This window comes from Lithobates pipiens, unplaced genomic scaffold, assembly GCF_037356315.1.
Source record: "Lithobates pipiens isolate NorthernLeopardFrog02 unplaced genomic scaffold, aLitPip1_a1.2 Scaffold_13, whole genome shotgun sequence".
In the NCBI taxonomy this organism is placed as follows: Eukaryota; Metazoa; Chordata; class Amphibia; order Anura; family Ranidae; genus Lithobates; species Lithobates pipiens.
Window position 1 is genome coordinate 72,472,124 of NW_027507718.1, and position 25,501 is coordinate 72,497,624.

The 25,501-nt window shown below is 39.7% G+C and overlaps 1 protein-coding gene across 4 annotated transcripts in view; it reads left to right on the forward strand.

Annotated features, from left to right (window-relative positions):
• Nucleotides 1–25,501, forward strand: part of ABCA1 (ATP binding cassette subfamily A member 1) — a 151,150-nt gene that overhangs the window by 10,706 nt on the left and 114,943 nt on the right. For all 4 annotated transcript variants that reach the window (XM_077475186.1, XM_077475187.1, XM_077475189.1 and 1 more), the window contains exon 2: nt 17,864–18,014. In XM_077475186.1, the coding sequence (XP_077331312.1) occupies nt 17,949–18,014 (66 nt within the window). In that variant the 5' untranslated portion in view covers nt 17,864–17,948. The remainder of the gene's footprint in view (nt 1–17,863; nt 18,015–25,501) is intronic.

Consider the following 25,501-nt stretch of genomic DNA (forward strand, 5'->3'; position numbering starts at 1 on the left):
CGGTGGCTCTGGCCAATCACACAGCCAGAGCCGTGAACTTGCAAACCCAGAAGTAACTCTGGTGGAAGATGTCTGCGGTGTACTCAGAGGGCCGACGCCGTTCCAGGGCATCGTTCTAAGGTAAGTATTTCATAATGAGCTAGTATGCAACGCATTTACCACCTCTTTAAGAGCAAGTATTTAGCATTACATGCTGTTTGCCTGCTATATATAGGAGTTATAAGCACTAGATGTCAAGTGTCCATTCACTAAATATAAAGTGTAAGGTCTTCAATATTTTTTTTAGATTCAGAATTTTTGGAATAGCCTCTGAATAGTCATGAACAACAAATCTAAAAGTAAATTATTGACTGGCTAAACAGATGTTGGCTCTTTAGATAATACAGATAGATAAAAAATTCTGAAACTTATAATTTGTTAGATTACAGTTTTATGTATACCAGGTGATTTTAGTTTGCACATAGTAATGATGCCGGTCATAGTAATGTTAGGGAGTAAATGTAAGTGATTGGAATTCCCTCCAGGTAAAATTCTGCTTGAGAAGATAATCCGGAAAAAAATGCTGCAGTACTAGCTATGGATACTAGGTGGCGATGCAGAGTAAATTCCTTAATATCTGAGTGTTGTAAGTTAACAAGCTATTAAGTTAGTAATAAAAGCTTTAGAAACATTAAATGCAATCTAGATGTATATAAAATAATGGATGGGTTTTGGCTTAGATATTCCATAAAAAGGTTTTTACTATTAATTTCAATTATGCAACTTAATTACAACTATGTTTCAAGTGAATCACATATCATGACTTTTGTACGTCTGTTCTACAAATCATATAATGTCTATATGACAATAGATCAATAGAAGCAACTTATGAATACATCCATAATTTTTTTTTTTTAAATCAGAGTTTAGCCTCACTTTAAAGTGATTGTAAAGTCTCTTTTTTTCTTCTATAAAAATAACAAATTTATCATATTTACCTACCATGTGTAGTGGATTTGCACAGAGCAGGCTGGATCCTCCTCTTCTTCTGTGATCCTGGCCCCTCCTGTTGAATGCCCCCACAGCAAGCAGCTTGCTATGGGGGCACCTGTGCCGAGTTGCAGCTCCCTGCATCCATTCAGACACGGAGCTGTGGTTCGGTCCCGTCCTCTCTTTCTCCTGATTGGCTAAATTTTAAGGTCTCCTTATTCTAGTAGGGAGGTCACATTCAGGTGAGCCTTGTTAATATTTATTGACACTCCAAAATAGTTTTTCCCATTTTTATGGGTTGAACTTTTTTTTTTTTAATATATGGAGAAATTAACAAATCCTTCATTGCTGTTTTTGTGTATAGTGGGTGTGTGTATATACAGAATATGTATATATGAAGTCATGGGATGAACATTTGTTCCATTAGAATACATTTTATTCAATGTCTTTTAAAAATCAGCCTAAGTAAAAAAAAAAAAGGAAAACTGTCCCCTGCCAGCATGCACTTTTGTTCCCTATAAGCTAATGCTCCCTGCTGATTGGAGAGCTCTAGCTCTGACTTAGGTGGAGAATCATCAGACCTCTGTTGAAAGACCACCCTTTTGAAATGGAGAGCTACAATCTTTCTCTACAGCCTGTTGGCAGGGGGCAGGCTTTTCTACTCAAACTGTGAGTGGTTTAAAAAAAATTGTAATGCGTACGCATGATCGCATTTTCCAACAACAAAAACCATGGATTTGTTTTCGCACGTATGTTGGCTCAAACTTGTCTTTGTACACATGGTCTCACAAATGTTGTCAGAAATTCCGAACGTCAAGAACGCGGTGACGTACCACACGTATGACGAGCTGAGAAAAATGAAGTCCAGTAGCCAGTGCGGCTCTTCTGCTTGATTCCGAGCATGTGTGGAATTGTCTACGCACACTCGGAATTTACGACAACGGATTTTGTTGTCGGAAAATGTGAGATTCAGCTCTCAAACATCTGTTGTGGGAAAAAAATTGAGATCCAGCTCTCAAACATCTGTTCTTGAAAAATTCCGACAGCAAATGTCCGATGGAGCCTACACACGATCGGAATTTCGGACAACAAGCTCACATCCACCATTTGTTGTCAGAAATTCCATACGTGGCATAAGACTTTGCCCACCTTTTTTGAAAACATCTGGAAAGTATTTCCCTGATTTAAACTTAACGTTTAATTGGGCTTTAATAATATTTAGCAAGCCCAGTCCAGCCCAGTATCTGTTTCCTTTAATTAGCTTACAGTATCTTTATTAGAAATTCATTATAGAGGGTGTAAGAATAATAAGTGCTCCGTCTGGGTTCTTTTTTTGGCCACGGTGAGGTCACACAGACCTGGCTTGCCAGGAGGAATGGCATGCTTGCCAAAATCCAATGCATCATGTTTACAAACAACAGTATTTAAAGATACTTTACAATCTCAAGTTTCTTGGCATATGAAAGCACTAATGACCCCGATGAGGTCCCTCAAATCAACCTCAGATCTTGGATCATTCGGCTTTTAAGATATATTGACTGAGCTAAAATAGATTTGTGAAGTTCAGTCAGAGGATCAAGATTATTGGAAATGTTGCAACCATTCAGGCCAGTGCCCTCTGGGGAACTACTATCTATATTCTCCCTAATGGCATTTCTGTGAAACCCTCATCACAGGTTTTTCATACTACATTGAATACAAATCACATTTCCTTGCCAGCATTCTGGAGGCTTGGAAAGATAACTGTCATTTGTTTAAAGAACATATGCAATTTTGTGTAAGGAATACAATGTATTCAGATAACACATCTGTACTCGATATATGTAGTATTTTTACATTTGTTAGCTAATGTGACAGATTCAAAATTCATTTTTTTGTTTTAAAAACATAATAGATTTCCTCGTCAGGCCCCGTATTATTCACTACCGGGTCTGAGAACCACACTTTTTAATAGCAGAATCTACACAGCAATAGCTGCACCTACTTTAAAGAGGAAGTAAAGCCCAAAAGAAAAATACACCCTGCAAGGCAAAGGCATAATGAGCTAGTATGCATAGTATACTAGCTCATTATGAATAACTTACCTGAGATGGAAGCCCCTGAAACGACCCTCATTCTCCTCCAACACCGCCATCTATCCCGGATTGACTTCCGGGTATCGCGGCTCCGCCGCTATGACTGGCCAGAGACAGCGGTGCCTGTCTTTTGCAAATATCTCCTAAACAGTGTAGATTTAGGAGATATTTCTTGCACCTATAGGTAACCCTTAATCTAGGCTTACCTGTAGGTAAAAGTGGTCTGTAAGGGTTTACAACCACTTTAAGTGGAAGTAAATCTTCCTATCGTTTTCAGCCAAGGAAGTTGCCATCTTGGCTTCTATTTAATCTTTAACTGCTGTGATGCTGCACATGTGATCAGTTATGACACCAGCCATTAGATGATTTGACAGTTTGGTTGAGAGAACAACCAATGTGACAGTTACATTCCTGGCATGCCAGGAATCGAACTCTATTTTGAAATTGTTAAATTGATGGGTCTACTTCCACTTTAAGGAAGATTTAGGTCACAGCAGGTTCCAAATCTTTAGTCTAGGTCCCTTGTTTATGATTTACTTTTGGTCATTTATTTTTGCACTTTGTACTGTAGTGATATTTTTTGGATTTGGAAAATCACAGGGTAGAACTAGTTAACGCATATAGTTTTATAATTTTAAAGTGGTTGTAAAGGCACAAGGGTTTTTTTTTTTTTTTTTTCTACCTTCATGCATTCTATACATGAAGGTAAAAAAAATTATTTGTGCAGCAGCCCCCCAATACTTAGCCGAGCTCTCTCTCGATCCAGTGATGTTAATGATAGCCTTGCCTCTCCAGGGACTTGCACTCCTGACTGGCTTTTGGCAGCAATCACAGCCAGTGAGCCAATCAGGAGACAGAGGGGGTGGGACCAAGCCACGGACACACAGAGCCACAGCAGGAGAGAGGAGCCGGGAGCGCTGGCGTGGGACCCCGAGAAGAGGAAGATCCGGGCTGCTCAGTGCAAAACCACTTGCAAGGAGAAGGTAAGTATTACATGTTTGTTATTTAAAAAACAAAACAAGGCTTTAATATTGCTTTATTGCTGTGGATAATAGATCGCTGGATCGAGATGGGGCTCAGGTAAGTATTAGGGGGGCTGAGGGATGGCTGCTGTACACTGAAGGTTTTTTTTTTATCCTAATGCATAGAATAAAAAAACTTCTACCTTTAGACTCACTTTAAATACGGCCAAGTGCATATATCATATTCTTATTTTACATGTTGTATGATATCTGCTTACAATATCTGGTTTATCCTGTCAGTCCCACTTTTTCTCTGTTGTAAACTGACCACGCTAAGAACAGACACTGATTCTTGCAAGTGTGGTCAGTTTTGCCACTTACAGATATAGGACACTGTATAAACACTCTTGCGTAGTCTGTTTTTTAGCCATGCCCCTGCCCACCTGCTGCTCTGTGCTGCAGAATTGTGTTATGTACAGTAACTGTGAGATAAAACATGAAAACAAGGTATAGAGAAAGTGATTTTAGATTTAGAAACGTCACTGAGAAGACCAGTATGCTGCTGTTTCTCCTCCCCAGCTCTTATGCAAAGTGATCACTTATAAAAAAAAAAGGGGCAAAAGTGTTTATAATATATCTTTTTTAATATATGCACAAATGGTTTGCCTTTAATTTCTATTTTAAACAGAATGGATTGTTTTACAAAGTGAGAGTGTACTTACACTTTATTGTGTTTGTATGTAAAAACCAATGGAATTGATGGTTTGCATTATAGGAGTGCAGAATATTCACCAATATATTAGAAGGCTTGAAAGTGGTTGGAAATGTTGATGTCACCAGTCATCATATTTATCAAGGTTGTTGTTGGAAACGCATACTTTTTTTTTTTTTGTTAGAAATCAGTAGGTTCCAATGAACATATACAGTATTTAGCACAAGTTCTTAAAAAAAAGCGTGTGGTGTGTTGTAACCTATAGTAGCCAGTCAAACTGTAACATTCAGTAGTTAATTCTATGGAAACAGGATTTCTGTTTGGTTGACATGCTATGGATTGATAAAGATACTAAACACTGTAGGTGAAGAATAACCAAGTGATTGCAATCTTACATGTGTCAGACACTTTCTGTAGGTGGACGGTGTTTAAATAGCACTGGAAAGCAGTAACCTTTGACCTGACAATAACCCAAGCCCTAGTTCAAGTTGTAAATCTTATCCAAGTGCTGAAGTTCACTTATGTACCCCCAGGTGTAATTAAGCTAAAAAGAGATCTGCCAGAAAGTTTTGATAGTCTGGGCCTCTTCTGTCAATACTCATTATAGCTTTTGGAATCGAACCACACTACGAAGGGCAGATAAAAGGTGCAGAAGAGTAATGGTAAAAGAGTCTTTGACAATAACAGCATTATTCTTAAGGCAGGAGTCAAGTGTTTAAAATAGCAAGGTAGGCCAAGGTCAAACGTACAGATTTGCAATAAAGATCTGATAAGGTGAAAATGTTACAGGGACAGCAGACCTACTATTTTTTCTTCAGCTTCAGCTGATTGTAAAATCGTTTTTTTTTTTTCTTTCTATAAAAATAACAAAAATTTTATACTTACCTGCTCTGTGAAGTGCTTTTGTACAGAGCAGCCCAGATCTTCCTCGTCTCGGGTCCCTCTTAAGTGCCCATGCCGTTGAGTGCCCCCACAGCAAGCAGTTTGCTATGGGGGCACCCGAGCGGAGCCGGAGTTCTGTGTGTCCATTCAGACACAGAGCTGCGGCTCGGCCCTGCCCCTCCCTCCTATTTGCCTAACTTACTTTGACAGCAGTGGGAGCCAATGGCACCGCTGTTGTGTCTCAGCCAATTGGGAGGGAGAGTCTCGGACCGCCGAGACACTATTGGACAGTAAGTATTAGGGGGGCTGAGGGGGACTGCTGCACAGAAGGCAACATCATTCTAAGGTTTTTGAATTATTTTTGAATTATGCAACTTGCTTTGTCTTATTTCTTTAACCACTTAAGCACCAGGCCTATACTGCAATACTTTATGTCACGCCATATTTGAGCAGTGGTCTTACACACTGCGCAGCTATCTGCTGCCATAACCCTGATATTTAACGTCAAGCAGCTGCCATATAATGATGGCAGGCGGTCCAATTTAACATATAAAAGTGGAACTATAATTCCAGGGCCTGTGTGAGCTGTTGGATGTTTTTTTTTTATATATGTTACAAAGTCAATCATTTGCTGGCCATTCCATATATATTTTCTCAGTACTTAGTCTGAAGATGCTGTTATGATCGGAGGCCACATGTAAAAGATCACTTTCATTTGCTGTTTGGTCAAAATGAACATTGTGTAAGTGCACACTGCTATTGATCAGCAAGAGTACTTACTGGATAGCAATATGCAGTCTCAAAATAGAACAGAAAGGTTGTCTCACATGTAAGTCTGGCATTGATTTTTTTTTTTTGCATACGCTCAGAGAGAAGCTATCTTGATAAGATTGGGTTTCAAAACTGCAATAACAGCATTTCTAATGATTATAATGAAGTCACATCCTAATAATGTTGCACAAATAAAGTAGATTTTTTAAAATAATCAGGATTTCTGTTTTAATGGCCCTAAAATGCAGTCTGGTCGTCAGTCAAGTCATAAAAAATAGGCTTCTCTAACAGCATATAGCATTCTCATTATCACTCCCTAATTATACAAATAGTTTTACAGTCATAGACTTGAATTTAAAAGGATGAATACATAGCCTCTAGAATAATCTTAAAAAACGGGTAATTGGTATTCCAATTGAAGAGATGAGATTAAAACTACGGTTATAGTATGGTACCTTATGGTTTGAAAGCACAACGCCCAATAAAACGATTTTTGTTGCTGACAGAATCTGCTCTTCACAAGAAAGGTCCTTGGGATCTTAAAAGAACTGCATTGATCCATAAACTCAGAAAATACCACAAAGGCACCTCTAGGGCCTGGTTGTTCCTCAGTCTAAAGCTACAGACAAATAGGCTTTAAAATGAAGGACATACAGAGATTGATTTACTAAAACTGGAGAATCTGGTACAGCTGTGCATGGTAGCCAATCAGCTTCTAACTTCAGCTTGTTAAATTAGGCTTTAACAAGTAAACCTAAAGCTCATTAGTTTCTATGTAGAGCTGCACCAGATGTTGCACTCTCCAGCTTTAGTAAATCAACCCCACAGTACTGTTTTTATCCTCCCTGTGAGTGGGCATCCCGCACAGAACGCAAGAGCGCAACGTGTAGTGCCGATAGGATAAAAGACCTAGAATAACAGGAAAGGATCTGCATAAATCACTGCACCTTGCCAAATTATTTGTTTGTGTCCTCTGGAAGAGACGCTGTACAAAAATTGTATACTTTGAAACACATTAAAGCGAAAACTATTTCTCTTAAAAAAAAAACGTTGTTTGCGAATTTGCAAAAATTGACTTGAATAGATGAATGAATAATTAATTTGTATAGCGCTCAAAGCAAACTGAATCGCATCAAGGCGCTGATAGATGGATGGGAGGTTCTTCCTCCTATAGGTACATGATCAGTCAGAGAAAAACTGATGGGAGGAGCAGCAACGCAGTAAGATCCAGGAGCGTACAGGATACAAGGATTTTTTTTTTGTGTTTGCAGCCTCTGGCCTACTGAGGAGATTTCCATTCACTTCCTGTCCTGTCAACACAAGAGGAACTCTCTCCAAAGTGAGAAGAATCCTCACCTAGGAGATCTGTCACAAGTACAGGTGTCCTCTTTGGAGGCTTTCCTTGAAATCTTGGAATCTTATGCCGCGTACACACGACCGGACTTTTCAACATCAAAAGTCCGACGGAATGATTCCGGCAGACCATTTGATCGTGTGTGGGCTGCAGCGGACTTTTAATTTTCAAAAGTCTGACAGACTTTAGAAATGGAACATGTTTCAAATTTTTCCGCCAGAACTCCGCCGGACCCAGTTCCTACCGAGAAATCCGCTTGTGTGTATGCTAGTCCGACGGACAAAAACCGATGCGAGGGCAGCTATTGGCTACTGGCTATGAACTTCTTTATTCTAGTCCAGTCGTGCGTCATCGCGTTCGAATCCGTCGGATTTTGGTGTGATTGTGTGTGGCCAAGTCCGTTCATTCGGAAAGTCCGTCAGAACTCTGTCAGAACTCCGTCGAAAGTCTGTCGGACCTAGTCCCTCAAAGTCTGGTCGTGTGTACGCGGCATAAGAGACCACTCTAAAATTTTGGCTTTTCCTTCACTTTTTGTCTCTTTGTGACAGTGGACACCAAGGCAAACGGTGACGATAAATCTCCCCAACAGCCATCCCCATTTTAGCCATATCATACAAATAAAGTTTTTTAGTTTTACCTTACATACATCTTAAGCTTCCAGTGTCTTTCTTTGCAAAGTGGCAAGTGTACTTTTAGCATGAAGTATTTTTGAAAGTTAACTCTTCACATTCCATGTCCATAAACAGCATATCTTTTACATTGGTTTAACTAAGTAGCACAGCTGGTTTGAAAGGGTAGGTATGAAAGGTCACCTGGGGTGAACATTATAGGAAGACAAAGAATCTGAAGTTGGTAACATAAGGCAGTACCGTAAACAAGTGCATTTAGTTCATGTGTAACATTCACAGTATCTATTAGATACATCATGTAGTAATGTCATATATTGACTTAATGTCTGTTAAAGAAAGTTATCTTATCAAATAAGTAAGTTACATTAGACGTAATAGCCTACTTACAAACTTTCACACTTTAAATTTTGTGATCGCTGTCAGAATCAACTATTCAAATACAGCAGTGATCATAGAATACTACTGTACTCTATTAAGAAAAAAATATAGCAATTTTCCCTGCACTGGCACCTTTTTAATAAAAATTGAACCATAAAAGTAGAACAGCTTCTCCCAGCATGCAAGCAACTTCAGTTTGTTATTTTTTTGCAGTACAGGTTAGAAAGTGTAATCTTACATCGAATCTACTTGCCTCCACCGAGGTGAAACTATACAGAGGAGAAATGGTTTCCATACTGATGTATGGATGCATAGTATTTTCTATGGTGATTGGCTAGGCAATACCATGTTTAGGGTAGATTTTGGGGGTTGTGCTTATTTGACATCTTCTTCATTACATGCCAGAAAGACCAATTTTAAATTAAAATTCCTATAATAACTGGCATCTTTGGCTTGGGTGCCATAATATTCAGATTTACAGTATTTTCGGTATTTTTCAGGACCTTGTTGATGGATTGCTTGGATTGTTGGATTGCAAAGTCCTGCCAGCTGTACCTACAGAACAGAAGTAGGGTTAGGCCAACAACACGGAAATGCAATATATATTCACTAAGATGTTATAATTTACCATGTAAATGGCAGTCATCACATATGGAAAAAAATCCTAGGCTGGTGGAGACCGCATCTCCTATAATCAATGACCATCATTTTTCTGTACACACTTTTGATTTTTGGACAACATAGTTGAATAGAAGCCCGCTGCATGAAGCATACAGCACAATATGGCAACAGAAAATGTTCGATTTTTTATTTTTTTTGCATTAAATAGGCAATGTGATTGTGGACAACAAGAGTGTAACCATGCCCTTGGAAGGCCACATAACTACTATGAAGCAGAAAGACACAGGGACCCAGAGCTGTCTGGCTACATAATGATTTATGCAGGTAGCAGTAGCAATAGATAAATAATTTGGATGAATTGACTGCATAGGCAGCTTGGAAACAACATTTAGGCTTCATGTACACCTAAACTACTCTTAACTACAAAACTTTCCTATCCTGAACGAGATTCTTCCGTATTCAGGCGAGGGGGGTTGGTGGAGGTTGAACACCTCCCCTAACCGCAGCAGCTCCTAAACGGTCCTAAAAGCCTATGTGTACATGGAAACATTGTTTTTTATGGAGTTGAGTTTAGGAGCTTTGGCAAAAAAACGCCAAAAGCTCCTAAACTCAAGTTTAGGAGTTGCTAATGTACATTGGAGCCTTATGCAATTGCTTTGAAAACATTTATTGTTCTGTATAACTAGAGGAATTGCCTTCTGTATGGAGATAAGAAAGACCAGTGACCATTATTCGTTTTTCTGTGGTTATAGTTATGGCTCTAAGCAAAGGTATGGTCTGTTAAATGTGCTCATCATGGCATAAACTGTAAAGGGTTGCCCCTTAATGACATGTTGCGTAGATAAAGTATTGTTTTGTTAAGGACTAATTTGTGCAAAGCTTATTAGTGACTAATTCATTTAATATAGAGATCTCTGCTTATCACATTTTTATAAGATGCATTCCACAGGAGCTACTGCATGAACTAGTAATGGGCAAAATATATGTTGTCACCTTCCGCTTGTTGACACCATCCCTTCATTAAAAAGCCAGTGATTATTTCAGGAAATGCTAGATGAGCAGGTTTGATTGTAACAAAAATAGACTGGATGCTATACCAAATGTAGGGCCATTGCCATTGTTGGCAATAGAAAGGGAGGCTGACCATGATTTCTTCAGGAAAAGATGACACGTGATTCCCCATTCCTTTCTATATTACATGCCTACATTTCTATGAGTGCGGTGAACCATAAAACATTGAGGCCTGTTTTTCTGACACTAAAAAGCATGCTCTGACCTTCTGCCTTTCTGTTCTCTGGATATCTGCAGGGGAAACTGGGAGTGCTTGGGGAGAATTCTGAGAATAGATAGTGGAACTATGTCATGAACTTGTACAAACATGACTGACTCTTTCCATATCCTGTATTCATTTTTTGTTAAATGAAAATGCTAGCTTCATAATTACACCGTCAGTATAGTATATGAAAGCCCATCAGGTATTTATTTCTGTCAATGCCCTCGCTGAGGAGATGAGCCCTCTGTATTTGCCCCGATTACGGTCATAGGGACTGAACATGTTGGGTTTCCACTAGAATGGGATTAGAAGGGAAACTTGTTTAAGTCACAACTGTCTAAAAGGGGATTTACATAAAGTGGTACTATTCTATGCATTCAGGTAAAAAACCTTCTGCATACAGCTAGCCCCCTCCCCCCTATACTTGCCTGCGCCCAATCTTGATCCAGTGATGTGCATGGGAGCAGAGGTTCTCTAGGCACTCTCCCTCCTCATTGACTCAGACACAGCAGCGGGAGCCAATGGCCCCTACTGCTGTCAATCACAGCCAGTGAGGAGGGAGTGGGGGGGTGGGGCCACTCTGTATTTTATGTACACAAAGAGCCAGATCAGGAGCAAGCATGCATGAGTGCCCCCATAGCAAATAGCTTGAGGGGGGAGCCAGAAGCACAAGCAGGGATCCTGAGGAGAGGAGGTTAGGGACTGCTCTATGCAAAACTATTGCCTAGACCAGTGATTCTCAACCAGGGTTCCTCCAGAAGTTACTAGGGGTTCCTTCAGCATTGGCAATTTCTGCCTCTGCCTCTCAAGTGTTGTAGATTTCTAATTTTCAAGGGTTCCTCCATGTTGAAAAGGTTGAGAGGCTAGCCTAGACGGTGACAGTTTTGTTGTTTTATAGCAAATTTATTGTAAGGAGGGCAAAAATAAAAAGAACATGTCAAGTTCCTAGTGGCTGTTATCTACTGTCAGTGCTGGTATAATTATAAGATATATAGTTAGGTTGGGTATGCTTGTGTGGTGTGGTGGGATTATGGACATTATTATTTTAGTGAGGTAATACTGGTTTACTGTTTTAGGCACTAATGACAGTAGCACTCTCACCTAGCAGTAAAAAAGGGTTGCTGGTTCGAATCCCAACCACGACACTAACTGCAGTTTGCATGTTCTCCCTGTCCTCGTATATGAATGTGAGTTAGGGACCTTAGATTGTAAGCTCCTTGAGAGTAGGGACCAATGTGAATGTGCAATGTATATGTAAAGCGCTGCGTAAATTGACGGCGCTATATAAGTACCTTAAATAATAATAATACAATGGCAGTCTTTTTTGCTAATTAGTAAACACCCCCTTGTTTTTCCATGGAACCTTTATGACCATTATATCTACATAACATGACTATGTACAATAAATATTTTGCTACCAGAAAGGGTCTTCAGAGTACAAATGGCTTTATTCAGGCTTATTTAATAAAGTAATACAGGGTTTACCGTAATTGCTCGCTGGGGATATTGCACATTATTTTGCTAAATTAAGTCCACCTCCCCTACCACTGATTTTCAAACCTTGTATAGGCTATTCTGTTAATGACATGCTATCATTTTGTTAGTGTTTAAGAAAGCTGGGTTATATTAAATTTAAAACACCCAAAATTTTATGTAAATATATTTTTGGATTGAATAGTAGAGAAGATACAACAAAGAATATATACATGCATCTAGATTTTCCAAAGTGGTATTCACGGTAAAAATTACTAGTTCCCATATATTGGTTAAAGGATAAGTATGGCCAAAGTTCTTTTGGCCATACTTTGCCTGTGGGTCACAGTAGTGCACTTCATTCTGTACCCCTGTGACCCTTATTCAGCCAACAGCAGCCTAAAGAACTCACAGGGCTGGTCTGATAATAATGCCCAGATGCCTGCTAGCTCAGCCTTTCAGCATGTCATTGAGAGGCTGAGCCAGCCGCTTCCGCTCCTGCCCCTTCCACAGCCCAGCGCTCCAGAGAATGCTGGAAAGGCAGAGCAGAGAACCAGTGACTGACAGTCACCAGCTCTCTGAAGCCCAAGAACTGAGAGATTAGCAGTCTTTGATCACTCAGTTCTCAGCGATCCGATGCTGCAGCCATCTAGGTGAGTATAAATGTTTGTTATTTTAGATCCCGCACTTTTAAGCACCTTCAGCTTTACAATACTTTTTGATCTATTGTAAAAAATACATTTTCTGAGCATAACAATTTTATATGAGCATGCCAGGTTGGCTTTCTTACGGTTAATCATGAATACAATTTATATGTGTTGAGGTTCCAAGATGCTCCTAGGCCAACTGTGAGCTTTTAATCTATCCAGTTCTTATATAGATAATCCATTCAGTCAATCTGGGTGCTCCTTTTTATGCTTCCAACTGAATGTGCTCAAAATAGCTTCTCTGGGGAGCCTCAAAAGGGGCATCTATGTAAGATATACAATGCACATCAATAAAAAAAAAAGCATGGTAACCCCCTCCAAATAGTTCTGGAATTTTTCCCCATTGTCTCATTGGCTGATGTAAAACTTAGGTTGTCAGGCTTTTGGGCAAACATTGAAGAGAACAAAAAAGGTTTAAATTGCTTGCATACATAGATATTAGAAAGCAGCCAGTGTTTGTTCAGTCCTAACATGTCTACTGGACTGGCTTTTACTGTCTATATGCCTGTTGTAAAATATTGAGGGTTGCTTTGGGCTGAGCGGCCTGAACAAAGATCCCTGTGAGCATTCTAACAAGTAGATGGCTGCCAAATACAAGACTTGGTTCACATGTGCCATAAATCTACATATTGTTCTCTTCCAGAAGAAATAACTGAAAATAAATAACTCATTAGTTAAAGCAGACAGACAGTGAAATACAAAGTTGATATACTTTATCTGCCAAAAGATTTGTAGTTCTTTCCAATCAGCCTTGAGGCCAAAGAACATCTACCAGGGTTAGCAAATACGGGGAAAAAAAAAAACTCACCGCCGCTCAACCAAATAGTGCATAAAGAATAGTGAAGGTATTTGGCGCTCCAGGTGAGGTTCCTGTCCACCGTAATCAAATTTCTAAGATATGAATCAGTACTCGATTCCAGGATTACTTTAGTAACTATATTGGAGACAGGGTGAAAGCTCCATGTATGCTTAAACACTTATGCGTTTCAGCCCAAACAGGGCCCTAATCTATGCAATGGCTATGATTAAAGCCGAATTAAACCCAAAACCAAACCTTTTCTAAAGCAACCCTGATCTAGGACCAGTCCCATCCTGAGAAACTCTAATGCTGGCCATTCACATTTTCAACCACAAATACAAACAGTTCAAACCAGTCTGCTTCCAACAGTTTTGATCATTTCATTTCTGTGTAAGGCCTATACGTGAGCCTTTTTTTCTTTCAACCATAGGGTTGCATGAAAAAAATGACCAATTCCCCTACCCACACACTCAATAGGAATGTGGGATTCACTCCAGCTGAGCTATTAAAGTGATACTAAAGTCCCTTGTTTGTTATTTTTAACAAAAAAAAAAAAATGTCATACTCACCAGTGCAGTGGTTTTGCACAGAGCAGCCCAGATACTCCTTTTCTCTGGTCCCTTGCTGGTGCTCCTGGCCCCTCCCTCCTGCTGAGTGTCCCCACAGCAAGCAGGTTGCTATGGGGCACCCAAGCCAAACCTTCCTGTGTCCGTTCAGACATGGAGCCGTGGCCCGGTCCAGCTCCCTTTTACTCCTCATTGGCTGACTGACTTTGACAGCAGCGGGAGCCAATGGTATGTGTTGCTGTCTCAGCCAATGAGGGGAGTCCAGGGCAGCCGAGATACTCCTGCAACATTGATGGATCTAGATGGACGTTGGGTAAATATGAGGAGGGCTGCTGCACACGGAAGGCTTTTTAGCTTAATGCATTCTATACATTAAGATAAAAAACCTTCTGTGTGCAGCAACCCCCTCAGCCCCTCTAATGCTTACCTGAGCCAATTTCTATCCAGCAATGTAGCAGGAGAGACTCTGCTGCCTGGGACTCTCCTCCTTATTGGCTGAGACAACAGCCGAGCGCCATTGGCTCCAGCTGCTGTCAATCAAAGTCAGTGAGCCAATGAAGAGAGAGAGGGGCAGGGCCTATCCAGGGGTCCGTGTCTGAATGGACACACGGAGCTGCAGCTCAGCTTGGTGCCACCATAGCAAGCTGCTTGCTGTGGGGGCACACGTCAGCGGGGAGGAGCCAGGAAAGCCAAAGAGGCACCTGAGTAGAGGAGAATCTGGACTGCTCCATGCAAAATCACTGCACAAAGCAGGTAAGTATAACATGTTTGTTATTTTTAGGCAAAAACTTTAGTATCACTTTAAGTCCTGATGACAGAGAGACTCCCCCAACGTCAGAATTCAGTGATCAGTGCTGCCTGCTGTAGCTAGTGGTGCTGACCATGTGAAATATTTTTCAACAGGCTGGTTGTACAGAAGTTGATGGCAGATTGACTTCTGTACAACCAGCCTGCCGATGTGTAAATCGAAATTTGGCTGGTCCCTGCTGTACCGGCCAAACCTCGATCTATGTATGCCTGGCTGATTTTGCAATCATAAGCATGTTAAAGTGACTGAAATTGCCAGACAGTTGCAAAGTATATAAAGAGCATCAGTGGTAGACAGCACTGTGTCTCTCAGTGTGAATGCTGCCATACAGGATGTTGATGCAAAAACGTGTTCAGGTATTTCTGCAAACTATGTGAATTCCATTTTTTTTATTTTTATTAATTAATCTATAAAAAGATTAAATGGTGGCTTTGTTATAATTAGAAAGTTTGGACAGGCAGTAAGAGTACCAAATAGAAATTAAAGATATAAACTACCTTAGCATGCTACCGAAATTTAACTAACACATAATTAGCAACAAATTAAAATCAATACGTAGTAATTAAAATAATTGCTGGTACGGGTTAAATAGCTTTATCATAGAAAAATAAAACCTCCATGCAGCTTAGCCAAAGCCACGAACTAGGAATGAGATGCAAGATTTGAACAGATGTGATTGTACAATATATATGTAAAAGCGCTGCCTAAATTGACGGCGCTATATAAGTTCCTGAAATAAATAAAAAATTAATAAAGACCACAACAGTGGAATCCATGAATGGAACAAAACAACTTAGATTTCAAAAGGTGCCTTTTAAGATCACATTTTTGAGTGCTCACTTGTGTTACATTTGAGCATGCCTTTCATAGTATAGACAGCAGTGTGCCATATTACACAAGTTTTGCTTGAGGCCGGGTTCACACTGGTACGACAAACGCTCCAACATTGGGAGCTCATTTCGCATGCCGTGTGAAAAGCAATGTTTCCCTATGGGAGCTGTCTTAACTGGTCCGACACAAGTCGGTCCGACTTTGATAATGCTCCCTGTACTACTTTGGTCTGACTTTGATCCTACTTCGGCCCATTGACTATCAATGAAGTAGGATCAAAGTCGGACCCTTGTCCTAACCATCCGACTTTGTCATCCGACATTATGTTATTTCCTGCCCCCTGCTGTAGCCCCTCCCATTGTGTTAGTTTTGATTGGTCAAAGGACAAGTCGTACTATCTGAAAAGTCAGATCAATGTAGTTTCCTGTTCATGAAAGTCGGATGGATGTAGGACCAATATAGGACCAATGTAGGACTGATGTCGCAGAGCAAAGTAGGATGAAAGTCATACTACTGTCCTGTAGTATAGTGTGAACCTGGCCTTAATGTATAATTACATTAGTGGTCCCACTCCCACCCTTATAAACCAAGCAGGTGAGCATGTTTTACTTTTTTAATTGAGAAGTAGTACGTACAAAATGTCTCATGAAAGCACTCTTATGCTGCTTACACACGACCGGACTTTTTCGAGGGACTAGGTCCGACAGACTTTCGATGGAGTTCTGATGGAGTTATGACGGACTTTCCGAATGAACGGACTTGTCCACACACAATCACACCAAAGTCCGACGGATTCCGGATTCCGACGTGATCACGTACGACTGGACTAGAATAAGGAAGTTCATAGCCAGTAGCCAATAGCTGCCCTCGCGTCGGTTTTTGTCCGTTGGACTAGCATACACACGAGCGGATTTCTCAGTAGGAACTGGGTCCGGCGGAGTTCTGTCGGAAAAATTTGAAACATGTTCCATTTCTAAAGTCTGTCAGACTTTTGCAGATCAAAAGTCCGCTGCAGCCCACACACGATCGAATGGTCTGCCGGAATCGTTCCGTTGGACTTTTGATGTTGAAAAGTCTGGTCGTGTGTACGCGGCATTAAATTGAATTGTTATAGAAATTAAGTTCTATAAGGGTTCCTTGAATGTTTAAGGATCAGAAAAAAATTGTATAATTTCAAATTGTCAAATAAGGTCAAAACTTTTTATCTATTTTTTTAATTACAATTATAATGGCAGTAAAACTATGAAGTATAATCAGAGGCTACTTTATGTGAAAACCACATCAAAAACCAGTAGATACAGAAGTATAGGCCAAAGCAGGTCTTAACTGTACAGGGTACTTACTATATACTCCTATTAGAATCAAGTGTCAGAATCCTTTATTTGATATAGAACTGTGAAGCCTTTTGTGGTTTTTCTGTATTCCAGAACATTTTCCGAATAGAGGATGTACATGTTGGGTAAAAGGGTGATTGTAAGAGTGCCGTGATACCATATGACCATGCATGACCATGTTAGGATCAATGAAGTATTCACTTATCAAGCAGGTCCTTAATGACAAACACATAGAGGTTGATTTACTAAAAGTGGTAAGTGAAAAATCTGGTGTACCTGTGCATGGTAGCCAATCAGCTTCTAACTTCAGCTTGTTCAATTAAGCTTTGACAAAAAAGAAAAAAAAAACTGAAAGCTGGTTTTTATGCAGAGCTGCACCAGCTTTTGCAAAGCTCCAGTTTTAGTAAATCAACACCATATTGTGAATCTTGCACCAATTCACTGGGATTGTCTAGAATGTTGTAATTGTTGAGTATAGAAGCCAGTTATGTCTCTATTGTTCACCTGAGAAAGACGTTCATAGAGGTGAGAGATATCTTTGCCTCGTAAATTGCTTCATAGTTTCAGGTCATTATCGGACACTTGAATATATTGCCCATATTAGCAGCTATCATTGTTATGTACCTGTCTTTCACAGTAAATAAGAACATGCAACAGGTTTTATTTTTTCCTTCAACTCAGGAAGCTTATAGCCATTTCCCTTTCTGACTCTTTTTCAGTTAATGAGCAACCTAAAGCCTTTGGTACTGCAACAACTTCTGCCAGAGCCGCAGAGGTGAAGCAGTGTGCATTCTCAGAGGGAAGATGACTTACTGTACGCAACTAGGACTCCTTCTCTGGAAAAACTTTACCTACCGACGGAGGCAGACTGTAAGTTTATGACTTCTTCTACATGTCTTTTAACCTGTCCTTTCATTTTTGTTGAGAAGTAGTTATGTTATTTTGCTTAATTACCTGTTGCAAGCATGCATTGCAATTTGGAAAGATCTCAATTCCACTAATTTGAATGACAAACTCAATGCAACCAAATGCAGCATGCAGGACTTTTTCGACATGAATTTTACTGGGAATGAGTGGTATAGAAAATAATAGGGCAGACGAAACCCTGGAGAAGCTGTGCATAGCAACCAGCCAGCTTCTGTCTTCAGTTTGCTCTGTTAGGTCCCTTTTACACTGGCGTGCTTTTCCAGGGCGACCAAAGCGCATGACGACTGTTCTCCAATAAATTCTGTGTAACTCTTCACACTGCAGGTGCGCTACACTTTACATGTGATTGCTTGTCATGCACAGCTGCTCCAGATTTTGGCAGATCCAAATTTGATGAATTCCCTTGAATGTATTTTCTTATTTGCTTGCATTTTGCCTGCACTGGAAAATGCAGATGATCGCAAGACAATGCAACTCTTCATCACAGATTTGATTCCATTAATTGTTGCTTTCTACAGACATTGTTATGCAAACCCGATTTTTATAAGAGTAGGAATGAATTTTGTTGCATTTCTTAACACAACACTGTACAGTGCATTCCTGAGACTAGGTTTACACAACTGCAGATGTTGCTTTTCACAGTTACATAATAATAAAAATGTCTTTGTAAGTTTTTGCAGAGATATAGATAACATATGTTCATGATGGCATACACCCAGTGTCATGAATTAGAATTTGTAGACTTTTATTTATTGCTTTACTATCTGCTATAGACTTAACCCCAAGTACTTTCAGCCTGTTGTAGAACTGAATGTCTCAGCATGCTTGACCTTGTTACTTTGCACCCGGTGTGTCGCATGCTGCTTAACCATCTAAATTAAATTCACCATCAGTTTTTTTTATAGATAAGGTAAGATGAATTATGCATAAATACAGTGAAATTTCTTAAGGTGCAGATAATCCTTTAACCTCCCTGGCGGTATGATTCATTCTGGTTTTAGGTGCTGAAAGCGGTACAATTATTTTGCATGGAAATTTGGCGTTTTATATTGTAGTCCTGTAACTCTCAGGAATAACTCTCTTAAATCTGTTCAGACCAGACTCTAGCAGACATCCGGGGTATGATAAAGTTTATAATATAATAAATAATAATAAAAATTATTCAATAATGTAATCAAATCCTAAAACACTGAAAAAGGGAAACTTTCTGGTTGCTATGGACAATCCCCAAATTCCAGTCAGAAAAAACAGTATTTATAATATAAAAGCGCATGCAGTGCATCACACAGACCACTAGGGACAAAGGGGGTGTGTATTTTTTTATACAGTACTGTAATCTGTTTTTTGAATTTGGCACCGATCTCCGCTCCCGTGCGCCGTAACATTGTAGGGAACGGAGCTCGGCGGCATTCGGCACTGTGTGAATAGAGGGGAGGACAGCTCGATCACACAGCACGGAGGACATCGCTGGATCTAGGGGACAAGGACCCCTGGATCCAGCTGGACATCGCTGGACATCGCTGGATCCAGGGGACAAGGTAAGTAACTTCTCCATGTCCTCCCTGTATCCAGCGATGCGATCCCGAGTCTGGCTCCGGGTTACCTCTTGTGTTAGTAAAATCCCAACCCGGGATTACCACTAGGGAGGTTAAGACAGCACGATCAGGTCCTGTTTTGAGACCTTTCTGCAGATTGCACTGCAGCTCAGCAAAACTCTGACCCAGCCAGCAAATGGACAATAACAGAGCAGGAGCTCAATCTGCTTTCTCCTCCTGTAATGTAGCCCCCAGTGTTAGATGGATGGCACTATGTATTGCAGTAGAACCTTGATTGGTTTACAGTGCGGCACCTCGCTTTCGCAGCTATACAGGCCATATCATGTTAGGCCAGAAATAGGTATTTTTGCTATCTGTATTTTAAGATGCATTTCATAATTTTAATTAGCTCATATCTAGGTAGGGGATTAGAGTGATCAAGACACAGATTCAAATAGTAGGCACCATCATCCCTTATAGTAAACAGAAAAGAGAGACCATATTGGGGAGTATGGGACTTTAAAGCGGAGTTCTGCCGAATTATTTTTTTTTTTTTAAAGTCAGCCGATACAAATACTGCAGCTGCTGACTTTTAAAATATGGACACTTCCCTGTCCAGGGAGCCAGCGATGTCGACACCCGATCTGTCCCTCGGCTGTCATGTGGAGTCACCGCCATCTTCTAAGGAAGTCAAAGTCAGAAAGTAAAGCCTTGCGGCTTCACAGTCTGGTTCCCTACTGCGCATGCGTGAGTCGCGCTGCGCGATCCTACTGGTCCCTGCTGTCTTCTGGGACCTGTGTGTCTCCCAGAAGACAGCAGGGGGATGGAGGAGGCGCCGGACATGGCGTAGATATCTGCGATAGCTGCAGCTATCTATGCCCGGAAGAGGGAGCAAATACCTGGATTAGACAGGTATCTGCTCCCCCCTCCCCCCTGAAAGGTGCCAAATGTAAAACCGGGGGGGGGGGGGGGGGGTGGAATTCGAAAAGTGGAAGTTCCATTTTTGGGTGGAGCTCCACTTTAGGATGCATATTGCTACAAATAGATATACCACAATAAATTTTGTAAAATATATTTTTATTTCAAAAGAGAATAATATTAAAAAAGCCAGACCTTTTTAATATTATTCTCTTTTGACATAAAAATATATTTTACTAAATTTATAGTGGTATATCTATTTGTAGCAATAAGCACCCTTAAAGTCCAATACTGCCCAATTTGGTCTTTCTTCTTAGCTCATATCTAGATTCATTGATGTTTGTTTGGAACCCAGCTAATGCATTATACAATGTATGCAGGGTATTGGATTTTATATTAATGAAATAATTAGTTAATATGTGAAGTTTTGCATGCCATCTGTTTCAGAGATGCACCTACATAGTTGCATCATTTTGCAGACAACTATCTTTTTGGCCTGACTATGCAATCTGCTGAGTGGGCAGTTAAACAAGCAAAATCTTTCTGAGCCTTGGCTCATTATCGTTGTTGACCATATAAAATGAACACACTGGGTCAGAGGTCATCTCCGTAAAAGCACCCAGCTTGCTGACTTAATGAAAGAGAGAGCAGCTAATATTTTTTGTGAAATATAATCAACATGTTTTACACCGATTTATGGCACTTCTGTCAATTTGTATACATTTTTTTCCCTAAAGAAATTAAAAAGTTCAAAGTTGTTCATATTGAACAGATAGCACTATATATATATATATATATATATATATATATATATATATAGTGCTATCTCTGTATATCTCTGTATAGTTGAAGGATACTGTATTCCGTTGCATATGAGTTGCCGCAAATAAACCTTTGTAACATTATTTATCTTAGTCAATTCTTAAAGGACAACTCTACTTTTGAATGCTAGCTTAAGAGTTTGCTTTGGGAATTTAATCAAAGTCAAAAGTTCTTCTATAGCAATTGCTAATGGAATGCATACGCCAAAAATCAGAATGAAAACTCTTAATCTTCATACAGATATGGTTTGGGGGGTTTTGATCTTTTTACAGGTCCGATTCTTCCAGCTGGCTTTCTTGAAACCAGGGGTCCCCAAACTATGGCCGTCCAGTTGATCAGGAACTAAAATCCCCATCATGCCTAGTCATGTCTGTGAATGTAAGAGTTTTACAATGCCTCATGGGGCGTGTAGTTCCGCAACAGCTGGAGAGCCATAGTTTGGAGATCCCTGTCTAACCAATATACAGACATACCCCACTTTTAAGTACACAATGGGGTTTATTTACTAAAGCTGGAAAGTGCAAAATCAGGCTCACTTCTGCATAGAAACCAATGAGCTTCTAACCTCAGATTGTTCAATTAAGCTTTGGTAATAAAACCTGGAAGCTCATTGGATTCTATGCAGAAGTGAGCCTGGTTGTGCACTTTCCAGCTTTAGTAAATAAACTCCATTGTGTAATTAAAAGTGGGGTATGCCTGTACAGCCATTCAGCAAACTCAGAGCTTCATGTTCCTCAGAAAGAGCAGCAAGTTGACCATGGTGGGAAAAGCTAAAGGTTTGGTTTTAAAGGAAGTCTTTACACTTACACTTACACTTACCTTTGCAGCCTGCTGCTCTGTTTATTACTGGGAATGAACATGTCCTATATAAGATAATTGTAGTTAATACACCAATGAAGATTCTATCCATACTTTCAAGTAACAGCATTGACGTTGAGTGGTCAACTGCCAAGCAGTATCGCTGTCATGTGGGAGCAAGGGGAAGATCAATTGATTTATACATATACCAGGAAAGTACCATGCAATTAACAACAAATCAGATTTCATTTTTCTGTACCTAGAATGATAAAATATACATTTTGATTACTGTACATAGAATGATAAAACATATGTATTGATTAATTACTATGGGTGTACTATCTGCCTTATGAGGCAAACCCAGTCCACTATATTTATCTGTTCTCAGTCACAATTAATACTTGTAGATTAATAATGATTATTTTAGCAGACCCTAAATTGAAATACAAAAGCATAAACAGCATAAATCTTATAATTTTGTACTCCACTGAAGGGAAATCAATAAGTAAAGCTCCTGACTGAGATAAAAGCTTTTCTTGCCTCATATCATGACACATTGTTAAATACAATGGGCTGTTTCTTAATACATTTGAGAAAATATTGGCTGGCTAGACATAAATTATAGAAAGATTTGACAGTAGAAGACATTATTTTAGACTAACTCATTTTGAATTACCATAGCATAACATGGTGGGGCGTGAAAACTTGATTAGTATTTCCTAAATAGGATTTCTATATTTTTCATACTCATTGGCAGTGTTAGTATGGTGCAATATTTGTTGTTTAAGTAGTCTTGGCGTTAAACATATAAAAAACGAATTTGTTTTTTAGTTTAGAATGGATTAGGGAAGAGTAAGAACCCCTATGAGTTATTTTGTTTTCTTTATTAAATAAATAACTTGATAGGGTGTTAGACTTCAGTATAGGTGAATATTTTCCATTCTGATGTGAGAGTGTGGGCCAGCTCTTTTTGTTACACCTTGGGTCCTGACACCATGGGTTTTTGGGTAAAGTCTCCCTCATTTTCTTACAAACATTATTATTATTATATAGCGGCAACAGTTTGCATATTGCTTTACAACATGAGGGCAGACAGTACAGTTACAATATAATTCAATACAGAAGGAATCAGAGGGCCCTGCTTGTTAGCGCTTACAATCTAGAATACATTGAGACATCACTCTGAGGGCTGTGTCAGAACTCATAATGAGGCATGTTTCTTGATGCTGTCTTTAAACCTTATTCAGAGATTTAGCTGTGACAAAAACACAACGATTTTCACTGGAACAAAATGTGATTGGAAAGCCAAAGCATTTCCCATCACATTCAGACTTACTTGCTGTTGTATCTCTGTCACAGTAAGTATATTAATATCTCCCCAATACTGTAGGGCACAGGAAAATAACATGATGGGGTTTTAACCATTCTTTACTTTATCCATGTCTCAAGAAAAAGTGTTGGCTTTATTATTATTATATAGGATTTATATAGCGCCAACAGTTTGCGCAGTGCTTTACAACATGAGGGCAGACAGTACACTTTACAATACAAATCAATACAGGAGGGACTAGAGGGCCCTGCTCGTTAGAGCTTACAATCTAGAAGGGAGGGTCAAGTTGAAATAAAAGGTAATAACTGTGGGGGATGAGCTGATGGAGAAAATGAAAATACAGTTGTTAGGTATGGGTAGGGTAGGCTTCTCTGAAGAGAAGGGTTTTCAGGGATCGTCTAAAAGCTAATAAAGTAGGAGATAGGCGGACAGATTGAGGTAGGGCATTCCATAGGATTTGAGAGGCTTTGGAAAAGTCCTGGAGGCGAGCATGGGAGGAGGTAATGAGGGAGTTAGAGAGCAGGAGGTCTTGAGAGGAAGGAAGAGAACGAGTAGGTTGGTATTTAGAGACTAAGCTAGTGATGTAGCTGGGCGTGAAATTGTGGATGGCTTTGTACGTAGTTGTTAGTATTTTGAATTTAATTCTTTGCCCGAGTGGAAGCCAGTGGAGGGATTGACAGTGGAGTAGCAGACACAGAGCGATTGTTAAGATACACCATAATTGGCTACAGTATATTTGGCCTAGTTTCAGAAAGTTTGGTAAGTGCTACCTACCAGGGATCCTGCTTGCCCTTGAAAACAGCAGGTTTGTATTTTCTCTAGAATTATATAGACAGATAGAGAATAAGAAACTCGGACATTGGGTTTTGGCCAAAATGTGGAGGACAAACTTTTGAGTGACCAGCAGGCAGAGGATTAGAACTAAAGAGTTTATAGGTTTTTGGTTGCAATCACAAATCCACAAAGTGCATTTTTTAAAGCACTAGGCACCAGAAACCTGGGTTTCTCAGTAGTACCTATCGAGAGGCTTGCATTTTACTAGTGACATTAACAAGGTTCATACAGTGACATGACTTAAGGCAAGGTTGCAATTTATCATGTCTGATCTTGACATTCAGCTTAGCACACTACAGCTAGATCTTTTAAACTCTGCTGTATGGTAATAATATAGCTACTCAACACAAAGTGGTATAGGCAGCCTAACAAAATAATATTTTAGATAAATTGTAACTGCATTGTTTAGTGGGAACCATTGAGGAAATAAATATGAAAGGTTCTATTGATACCTTGCTTTAAAGATTCAGGCCCTAGGTTTGTCACCCTGGACATGGCTATACTACTTAATGAGTTACTGACCTGGAACAACATAAACATGAGTTTAGGCTTTTCAGTATTCTCAGGCCCTTTCCTTTTTCCAGGTCACTGTTGCACTTGGTAGGAATACCATCATCAAGATCCCTATATTTCTATCTTGATAGGTTCACTTTGAAAGGAGAATATTTAACATTTTATAAAGTCGCATAGACTGATTGTAGAAACCATATCTAGAATACTTATAGGCATAAAAGACTAAAACAACGGAATTTAGTTTGTATTCAAAGAAAATAGGGAGTTAAACAATCTTTTGAGGTTACTTTATTTGGAAGGTGATGATGAATAAAATGAGACTTCAGATTTATTAAAATAATTTATAAGCCCACGTAGCCTCTAGCAGCTCTTTCTGAATGTGAATGAAACTTTTGCTACTGAGCTGTCCTGTGGAAGACATACTTGATGGGTCTAACTTAGTTTCCAGGAGACGTGGGCCACTCAAAGGCACATCAGTGAAAAGGCCTAAGATGAAATTGGCAGAAGCCCTGCATATGTAAAGAGCTTTTATTTTTCCTGAAAAGATCCCCTAGAGAGATTGGACTGGTTCGGTTAACCTTCTTACAGGGAACAAGATGCAGTTCTTGGAATTTAAATAAAGTGGGGCCCCCTCTGTGTTAAATGATGTGTGCAATTCCTCCACAAAATCCTTTTGATTA